This window comes from Oryctolagus cuniculus, chromosome 9, assembly GCF_964237555.1.
Source record: "Oryctolagus cuniculus chromosome 9, mOryCun1.1, whole genome shotgun sequence".
Lineage (NCBI taxonomy): Eukaryota > Metazoa > Chordata > Mammalia > Lagomorpha > Leporidae > Oryctolagus > Oryctolagus cuniculus.
In genome coordinates, this window is record NC_091440.1 from 137,697,021 (window position 1) to 137,706,722 (window position 9,702).

The following is a 9,702-nucleotide window of genomic DNA, read 5'->3' on the forward strand; positions in this document are numbered from 1 at the left end:
AGAATGGGACACGGGAGGTCTCAGCCCTCTGCTGACACCGAATGCACTGATTAGGAGTGCCTGATGCCTCTGGAGCCTTGCCGGGGCAGCTGACTCAGGGTCAGGGAGCTTCCCCAGGTGTCACTGTGCTGGGAGAAGGGATTTGGCCATGTCAGCAGAGGGGCCGACTTCTGCCTCTTTCTCAAAGGGAGGCACCGTGATTGGAAGTGCTCGGTGCAAGGACTTCCGGGAGCGAGAGGGACGTCTCCGAGCCGCCCACAACCTGGTGAAGCGTGGGATCACCAATCTGTGTGTGATAGGCGGTGATGGCAGCCTCACTGGGGCTGATACCTTCCGTTCTGAGTGGAGCGACCTGTTGAGTGACCTCCAGAAAGCGGGTGAGACATGGTTTGGAACAGGATTATGCGTGTGCGTGTGCACACAGGCACCCTTGTGCCGCACATTCGCACATGCCCACACCCTTCCTCCTGCTGGAGATGAGCAGGCAGCCTGTGCCCTCCTCCTCTCTGTGTCATTGCCTGCGACGTCCTTGGCCTTGGCTCCCTCCCTCCTGGAATCGGCTCCAGGTTTGCTTCTTCTTGTCAGGTAAGATCACAGCCGAGGAGGCCACGAGGTCCAGCTACCTGAACATCGTGGGCCTGGTCGGCTCCATTGACAATGACTTCTGCGGTACGGATATGACCATCGGCACCGACTCTGCCCTGCACCGGATCACAGAGATTGTGGATGCCATCACCACCACTGCCCAGAGGTACACACTATGACGGGCAGAAGAGCTGGGGCCTCGTGGGTGAAGTGAAGTCTTTGAGCTGTGGTGACTGATGGCCAGTTTCCTGGGGCTGGTATGCTATTTTTAGCTGCAAGTGATTCCTAGAGCGTAGGAATGGCACTGGTCCCTAAGCACTGTGAGATTTGCCTTTTGCCACCTACCAGCCTCCTGTGCTGCATGTGGCTCCTGGGTCTCCTGAGTGGCCAGCTGAATAGCCAGTGTCTAGACTAAGACAACTTAAGGAGCTGAAGACCTGAGCCCGCCTTTGCAGCCATCTGGTGGGGTGGCCTGTGTGCGGGTGTAAGTGCTGTCTCTCTCTTGCAGCCACCAGAGGACATTTGTGTTAGAAGTGATGGGCCGCCACTGTGGGTAAGGTCCCCGTCCTGGTCCCAGCAGTAACTCCTCCCTCCCATGGGTGTCCAGTGAGGTCCCAGTGGCAGCAGGTGCGGGGGCAGGTGTGGCCTCGCCCCTGCCTCCACCCCACCTTCCCTCTGTTCCCACCTGGGCTCAGGCACATGCCAGTCACAGCATGGACAGTGCTCTGGGAGGGGCCACGCTATGGCAAGTGGGTGTGAGTGGAAGGTCTCCTCAGGAGACCCAGCGATCTGACCTCACCCTGAGGTGACACACAGGATCAGCAGACCTTCCCAGCTGTGGCACCCGAAGAGTTTGCTGCGTCTGGGGAGCCTGTTGAGGGGTGCAGCTCTGAGTGGGGTGCCCTGGCTCTCTCTCAGATACCTGGCCCTGGTCACCTCTCTGTCCTGCGGTGCTGACTGGGTCTTCATTCCTGAGTGTCCTCCGGATGACAACTGGGAGGATCACCTGTGTCGCCGGCTCAGTGAGGTGCTGCCACTGCTTGTCCTTGCACGGACACCATGCCCTGTCCCACTGGGGCCCGCCAGGTTCCCTCATTCTTGCTTTTCCTCTGTCCTTGACCAGACACGGACCCGTGGCTCTCGCCTCAACATCATCATTGTGGCCGAGGGTGCAATCGACAGGAACGGGAAACCGATCACCTCAGAAGGCGTCAAGGATGTTAGTGTGCAGGAAGCTGAGGGGCCCTAGCATGGAGGCCCCAGAATATTCCCTAGTGGTTCTGTGTCTCCCCAAGTCCCTGCCTGTCATTCCCTCTGCACCACGAACCACTATGGACAAGGGGCCCAGTGTTCCTGGTCAGCCCAGTCCCCTTGACTCAGCAGACCCCTCTGTGTGCTTGGTCCCCTCAGCTGGTGGTGAAGCGTCTGGGCTATGACACGCGGGTCACCGTCCTGGGGCATGTGCAGCGAGGTGGAACCCCCTCAGCCTTCGACAGGATCCTGGTGAGTCACAGGCTCTGTGGCCCCTGGATCCCCACCAGACAACGCTCCTGCCACCCTCTGGCCCATGAACTGCAGTGCCCCTTGCACTTCCTCCCCACATGTGATGGCAGGTGCCCCCCAGAGAGCGAGGTCCAGGATCTTCGAGCTCTCAGCAGCAGTGATGTTGTATGAGTAGGTGTTCCGTCTCAGCCCTTCCCACTTGCACTGGAGGGGAGAGGCGAGTCAGATGGGGAATCTTGTTTCTCCGGAACCGAGGAGAACCCTTGGGGTTCTGATAGGGAGCGGACACAGTGACCTCCAGCTTGAGGTGTGACCTGGGTAGGGAGGGACAGCCCACACTGCCTGGCTGCAGCCCTTCCAATGTGGACTCAGCCCAGGGACTCAGAAGGGCCCAGCGTGGCCAGCTCTCCAGGTTGAGCTAAGATGGCAGGCCTGGCCAGACTCTGTCCCCTGGGCCTCTGCAGGGCAGCAGGATGGGCGTGGAAGCAGTGATGGCGCTGTTGGAGGGGACCCCGGACACCCCGGCCTGTGTGGTGAGCCTGTCTGGTAACCAGGCCGTGCGCCTGCCGCTCATGGAATGTGTCCAGGTGGTAAGTCCCAGCCCCAGCCCCTTCCCAAAGGCCCAAGCCCCCGCCTCAGAGCCATGGGGGAGGAGGCTGCCCTCTGCGGCCGCTGGTCCAGGAGCAGGAGGGAAGGAGGGCAGTGGGAAGGACACGTGGCCTTTGCCTGGGAGCTGCAGCATCTCTGAGTCGGTTTCCTCATCTGTAAAATGTTCCTGAGGAGGACAGAGGTCCTGCAGCCTCCCACTGAGGACACTCAGCACCGTGGAACCCCAGTCCCAAACCTCCATGCCCTTTGTGCGGGAGAAGCTCAACCCCTCCTCATGCCACTCCCAGCAAGAGCATGGCTGGGGGGCTTTGTCTCCGTGACCTGCACCTGGAACGTGTTTGTCTGAAACACCGAGGGTTAGATTCTCACCCTGGGTTGTAGAGACGCGTCCGAGGACCAAGGCAGTTTCTGGGAAACGCTGAGTGCTTGGAGCACGGCGGCCGTGGCCCCCAGAGCACAGAGCACGTGCGCAGGGGCTGCTGGAAATGCCCCCCACCCCTGGCTGCTTCCCTCCGAGACTCGGGGGTCTTGCTCGAGACTGTTTCTCTAGTGCCAGCCAGAGAGCAGAATTCGGGTGGAGCCCAGAGCTGGGCCAGCTGCTTCCCCTGGGCTGTCTGTGGGGTCTTCCTCATTCGCTCCCCCTTCTTCATTCGAGGCCACGTGAAGCTGGGATTGGGTGTGGAGCCAGGGAGATGCGGGCACGGCCCCCTCCCCGTGGTTCTGAATAGAGCATCAGGTTGCCCTTTTCTGTTGCTACTCATTACTCAGAAAGTTAGGGAGAATAAAGGTAACTTCTCTGAAAGTTTTGGAGACATCAGAAAGGTGGAGTGCACCTTTCTCGAGCAGGGACGGACAGGCTGGTGGGTGGAAGGCAGCCCTGCCCTGAGCCTTGCCCTACTCTGCTCCTCCCTCAGACCAAAGACGTGACCAAGGCCATGGACGAGAAGAGATTTGATGAAGCCATGAAGCTGAGAGGCCGGTGAGGAAATGACCAGACCAGCTACAGAAATGAGATACCAGGATGGAGCCCAAAGTCTGCCTGGCTCCAGACCCAAAGCAGGAGCTTCTGCCCCCTCCCCTTCCTCCCTGCCACAGCTTCTGCCCAGCACAGATGGCTCAGTCCTCTCCTGGCCATTCTTCTGGCTCTAGGCGAGGGGCCAGCTCTGTGCTGTGAGCACAGGGCCCGGGAGGAGAGTGCGCAGGGAGCATGTGAAGGACCAGGCCCCTCTGCAGCCCCGTCCTGCCTGCTGGCCACGGGGAATGGGCTGAAGACCACCTCTCCACTTTTCACAGGAGCTTCATGAACAACTGGGAGGTGTACAAGCTTCTGGCTCACATCAGACCCCCAGCCCCCAAGGTACGAACAACGTGGGCCCCTCACTCTTTCCCTCCCCACCCTCAGTCCCACCTAAGCCTTGCCAGCCTGTGCAACGCTGGATCTCAGTTCCACCGGGGCGGTTTTCTCTTGGCCACCCCAGATCCTGGCCCTGTGTTCTTAGTGTGTCCCGGATGTCTCTGACCCTTGCCCAGTCTGGAGCAGGCGGATGGCAGTGGACGGGCAAGAGGGTGTCTGTGCTTTACCCTCTGGCAACAATCACATGCGCCCCACCCCCGACAGGAGCAGAGGGTCTCGAGTTGGAGCCCCCGAACACACACGTGGAGCTGATGGGGTTGGTCTTGGGGCAGCGGGGCTCTGGAGGGGTTGCAGACAGACCCTCATCTGCCAGCTTCCGCAGAACGAGGGAGCAGTGGTGCTGGTCCCCTGGGGCCTCAGTCCTCCTCCCCGCTGTGTAGAGTGGCTCGTACACCGTGGCTGTGATGAACGTGGGTGCCCCGGCGGCAGGCATGAATGCAGCTGTTCGCTCCACTGTGAGGATCGGCCTGATCCAGGGCAACCGGGTGCTGGTGGTGCACGATGGCTTCGAGGGCCTGGCCAAGGGCCAGGTATGGAACTCCGAGAACAAGGCCACATCTGGGGCCCCGGGGCTGACGTGGGGAGACTGTCCCTCCCTGCTGATCTCAGGCAGAAGCAAATGCTTGATTTCCAGGCAGTAGGAAGAGGCAGGCGCCTCGGGAGTGAAGCTGTGCAGATAATTGTGTCCCACTGTGTGCACAGTGCCGGGCACCAACAGTTGCGTGGTTTTCCCGAGTGAGCAGCAAGGGCGCCTGGTGCTGCTCTCTGGGCCGGTAGCTCACAGGGCAGGTCCCACCCAGGCCCCTGGTGCTATGGGCACCATGCAGCGTGTGGCCTTTTCCTGCAGATTGAGGAAGCCGGCTGGAGCTACGTAGGGGGCTGGACCGGGCAAGGCGGCTCCAAACTGGGCACTAAAAGGTGAGCAGCCCTGCCCCCTTCAGGTGACTCGGTCTGGGCCCCCTGCAGACATCTGTAGATGGCTCCACAGGCTTGGCAGGATCGGGGTGGGTGTGGGGGAGAGGGTGGGGTGGGGCAGGAAAGGGGCACCAGTTGGTACTTGGAACGGTAGCCTTTCCCTTGATTTCCCCAAATCCCCATGCCGCTCCTCCTCCCTCTCCGGTCCAACTAGGACTCTACCCAAAAAGAGCTTCGAACAGATCAGTGCCAACATAACCAAGTTTAACATCCAGGGCCTGGTCATCATTGGGGGCTTTGAGGTGAGTGTCATCCCGCCCGCCGCTGTTGGGGGCTTTCGGGGTGAGTGTCCCCCTGTCACTGCTGGGGGCTTTGGGGTGAGTGCCCCTCCCTGTCACTGCTGGGGGCTTTGGGGTGAGTGCTCCCTCCCTGTCACTGCTGGGGGCTTTGGGGTGAGTGCCCCCTCCCTGTCACTGCTGGGGGCTTTGGGGTGAGTGCCCCCTCCCTGTCACTGCTGGGGGCTTTGGGGTGAGTGCCCCCTCCCTGTCACTGCTGGGGGTTTAGGCTGAGTGCCCCTCCCTGTCACTGCTGGGGCTTTGGGCTGAGTGCCCCCTCTCTGCCCTCCCCCGACCCCATGAGTCCTGCTGCTCTCCCGTCAGGCTTACACCGGGGGCCTGGAGCTGATGGAGGGCAGGAAGCAGTTTGACGAGCTCTGCATCCCTTTCGTGGTCATCCCTGCCACAGTCTCCAACAACGTTCCCGGCTCAGACTTCAGCGTCGGGGCGGACACGGCGCTCAACACCATCTGCACGGTGAGAGCCTGCCCCGCCCCGCCCCTTCCTGCGAGGCTGTGCGTGTGGACCAGGTGCGGTCCTGGGACCGAGCTCCAGGCATTTGAGCAGCGCCCTCCCCTCCATGAGAGAGGTGTCGGAGGGCCCGCGGCCTGTTCCCCGCCCTGAGCCAGAAAGGATGGGCGCAGCTTCCCTCCCAGCAGAGCAGTTCTGCGTGGGGCTGGCGAACACGCCTGTTGTCTAGTTGTGGGGAACACACGGGGCCTAGGGCGCTGCCGGCCCGAGGGGAGAACCCTGGGGCTCCAGGGTAGGCTCCAGCAAGGTCCAGAGAAGTGACTCTGCTTCCCCGTGCCTGCAGACGTGTGACCGTATCAAGCAGTCCGCAGCGGGCACCAAGCGCCGGGTGTTCATCATCGAGACCATGGGCGGCTACTGCGGCTACCTGGCCACCATGGCAGGACTGGCAGCCGGGGCCGATGCTGCCTACATTTTTGAGGAGCCCTTCACCATCCGAGACCTGCAGGTAGACAAAGACCTTGGCCCCTGCTACTTGCCCTGGTGACCTGTGTTGTGTTGCTCAGGGTGAGGGTCTGTCCTGGTAGGGCTGGAGGGAGCACTGTGCAGGCCACTTCGCAGTGTCTGCCGTAGCCAGACTCTGCTCTGCTGAGACGTCCTCTGTACTGTGGATGAGACAAGCTGAGAGAGGCCCTCATGGGTAGCTGGCCTCTGCAGCCAGCTCTGCACGGGCTTGCCGCTGTTTGGCTTTTCAGGGAGGTGTTCTCTCACCTCCTGGGCAGGGCCTGGACCCCTACTTCACAGAGCACCACAGGGTCCTTATTTTCCCAGATCCCAGTTCAAAGTGTAGTGCAGGAGCTGAGGGCTCTCCCAGTCCAAGAGCCTGGCCAGCCCTTCCCGGAGCAGGGGGCAGCATCTGCACCCTGCACATCCACCTTGGCACTCAGAGGACCTCGCTGCATCCAGGCGCCTGACTGCTTTGCATCGGCAGCACAGTGTGCCCCGGGATGAGGGAGGCTGGAGGTGGGGTGGGCGGCTGAACTGGGGTCCTGCTGCTGTTGCACGGAGCTTCTGGAAGGGGGCAGAGCCCAGGCCAGGGCTGTCAGTGTGCCCTGTGCACTCACCAGCTTTGCCCACTCCCAGCTAGGCCCAGGGTTAACTTTGGCTTTCAGGCGAATGTTGAACACCTGGTGCAAAAGATGAAGACGACTGTGAAGAGAGGCTTGGTGCTGAGGTACTGCACCTGCGGCTTGTTCCGGGGGAAGAAAGGGGAGGCAGACTTTGGCCCTACCTGTGGAACGGGTCCATGGTTGGGGTGCCCTGAGGAATCCATTGTGCATGGGGCGGGGGGGGGCAGGCACAGAGCCTTTGGTGGCAGGAAGTCAGGCCTGGCCCCTCCCTGGCAGGAACGAGAAGTGCAATGAGAATTACACCACGGACTTCATCTTCAACCTGTACTCTGAGGAGGGGAAGGGCATCTTCGACAGCAGGAAGAACGTGCTTGGCCACATGCAGCAGGTATGCGCTGTGCTCGATGGCCACGCCCAGCAGCCTGCAAGGCCGTCCCGGCTGCACCACTGGGCAGGGTGTCGTTGGGGTGACCTGGTGCTTTGTTACTTACCCCCGATGTCACAGAAGCACCTCTGGACATCAGGAGATCGTCTTAGATGAGGACGGGGGCTTTAGAGAGAAGTTAGTTTTCCAGGTGGTGCAGGGCCTTCTCCCCACCGTGCTCATCGGGCGGGGAGCCTGCTGGTCTTCCAGGGGAGGGAGTCCCCTGTCCAGGCAGGCCGTACTCACAGCTCCCCCCACAGCAGGTGTTCTCTTCCACAAGTGGACCCTGGTGTCTCAGCTGGAAGGGGTATTCTGGGGTCAGGTGCCCCGACCTCTGAGTCCAGAGGCTTTCTTTGATGTTTTACCTCCTCCTGAGGGGCAGCCCTTGGCAGTCCCTTGTGGCCATAGGACTCCTCCCTGTCGTGGGTGATGGTGGCTGACCAGACAGCACAGCAGTGGCATGAGGGGCAGCTGTGGGACTGGCAGCCCCTTCCCTTCCTGGTTCTCTCCTGCCAGGGAGACGGCCAGCTCCCCTGGCTGCTGACACCATCCTAGGACTCCCTTCACAGGCAGCATCTGGATTTCTGTGTCTGCCCACTGTTCCCTCTGCTTGTGTATCCATGAGTCTCTGCCATCCCTGCCACCTGTGTAATTCTTTTTCAGGGCGGGAGCCCCACTCCCTTTGACAGGAACTTTGCTACTAAGATGGGAGCCAAGGCCATGAACTGGATGGCTGGGAAGATCAAAGAGAGTTACCGCAACGGTAGGTAGGGTGGGAGTGCGTGCCCTGTGCAGAGGCTGGGTCCCCGGTGCGGCAGCTCATGGGTTGTTCTGATTGCAGGGCGGATCTTCGCCAACACCCCTGACTCCGGCTGTGTTCTGGGAATGCGTAAGAGGGCTCTGGTCTTCCAACCAGTGACTGAGCTGCAGAATCAGACGGACTTTGAGTGAGTGCACTGCTGTCTCCAGTGTCCACATCCTGTCAGACGGTGCTGTCCTCCACCTGGCCACTGTCTTCAGTGCCCTTTTTTAGAAGCAGTGCTGTCACCTTAGCCACTTTGGATGTGATGCCCAGGGCCCCCTGCCCAGCTTCTTCCCATAAGCTGCTGGTAGAAGCTGAGAAATTTTATCACCATCTCCCTCATTCTTCTGTAGGCACCGAATCCCCAAGGAACAGTGGTGGCTGAAGCTGCGGCCCATCCTCAAAATCCTAGCCAAGTACGAGATTGACTTGGACACCTCCGAGCACGCGCATCTGGAGCACATCTCCCGGAAGCGGTCTGGGGAAGCCACCGTCTAAGCCTCGGAGCGAGGGACAGGCTGTCTGATCACATCAAAGATGCACGCCGTGTCCATGTCGTAGCTCTTTAGTCATTAGGGTCCCTGTACTTGTGCACCCAAGGCCGTGACCAGCTCTGGCCGGGAACCGGGAGCAGCAGTAGGTGGAAGCTCCTGTAGTAGACTCGGTCATGACCCGCACCCCAGCCTGGTCTGTTACACAGGCAGGGTCCTGTAGTGCTCCTGCTGGACCACACAGGTAGAACTCCCCTTTACACGCGCTTTATTTATTTCTTTGTGTTAACAAAGAGTGTCGGCTCCTCCACCACTCCTGCTGCAGTGACGCACTCTGACTACACAAATAAACGCCACCTGGCCACTGCACTCCTGCTTCTGCTGTTTGCTCCTCCCTCGGCCCCTGCAGACTTCACGCAGCCAGCCTGTGGTCGTCCGCGTACTTCACTACCTCTGAGGCCCAGAGCTCTGCACACTGAGCCGCCTCCTCGTCCTGCTCGCTGCAGCCCTGACCCTGTGCGCCCCTCCCAGCCCCGTGTGAGAAGGGGTGAAGGAGGGTTATCTCAAGTGCATCCCTTTTGCTGGCTGAGATGGTTCCTGCCATACCCTTAAAACAGCTCTGAACAGTGACTGAGGTGGTCTGGGTCAGAATCAGAAATTAAAGCAGCCAAACGCTCCTTGCTTGTTTCTTTAGAGAAATGAACAGCAAATAGGCCTTTACGTCATCACTGAATCCCACAAGTAGCTGTGAGAGGGGGCAGCTCCCCTTCAGAGGAGAGCCCCACCAGGAGGGCCTGCCAGGCACGAGGTCTTTCACAAACCTGGTCTCAGACGCAGTTCGTTTCAGACCTGCGCCAGTTCCCTCTTTTCCATTCCTTGTCTCCTCAAGTTCAAAACACCAGGCTGAGAAAACGAGTGAGAGAGCAGCTCAGGCACTCACTGCCGACATGTATAGTGCTAACTGCTGTGAATTTACAGGTTCTTTTTTCTATCTTTAATTCTAGAATCATTTCTTGAGAAAAT

General features: G+C 60.1%; 1 protein-coding gene across 12 annotated transcripts in view; it reads left to right on the forward strand.

The window, feature by feature from the left end:
* PFKM (phosphofructokinase, muscle) overlaps positions 1–9,048 on the forward strand; it is a 33,658-nt gene extending 24,610 nt beyond the window's left edge. For all 12 annotated transcript variants that reach the window (XM_051850440.2, XM_051850433.2, XM_070049748.1 and 9 more), the window contains 19 exons: positions 188–377; positions 586–751; positions 1,094–1,138; positions 1,504–1,612; positions 1,709–1,804; positions 1,996–2,088; positions 2,553–2,678; positions 3,612–3,676; positions 3,991–4,054; positions 4,492–4,641; positions 4,959–5,029; positions 5,241–5,328; positions 5,686–5,838; positions 6,176–6,340; positions 7,005–7,066; positions 7,239–7,350; positions 8,050–8,149; positions 8,228–8,333; positions 8,542–9,048. In XM_051850440.2, coding sequence (XP_051706400.1) covers positions 188–377; positions 586–751; positions 1,094–1,138; positions 1,504–1,612; positions 1,709–1,804; positions 1,996–2,088; positions 2,553–2,678; positions 3,612–3,676; positions 3,991–4,054; positions 4,492–4,641; positions 4,959–5,029; positions 5,241–5,328; positions 5,686–5,838; positions 6,176–6,340; positions 7,005–7,066; positions 7,239–7,350; positions 8,050–8,149; positions 8,228–8,333; positions 8,542–8,686 — 2,106 coding nt within the window. In that variant the 3' untranslated portion in view covers positions 8,687–9,048. The remainder of the gene's footprint in view (positions 1–187; positions 378–585; positions 752–1,093; positions 1,139–1,503; positions 1,613–1,708; positions 1,805–1,995; positions 2,089–2,552; positions 2,679–3,611; positions 3,677–3,990; positions 4,055–4,491; positions 4,642–4,958; positions 5,030–5,240; positions 5,329–5,685; positions 5,839–6,175; positions 6,341–7,004; positions 7,067–7,238; positions 7,351–8,049; positions 8,150–8,227; positions 8,334–8,541) is intronic.
* The last annotated feature ends 654 nt before the right edge of the window (positions 9,049–9,702 follow it).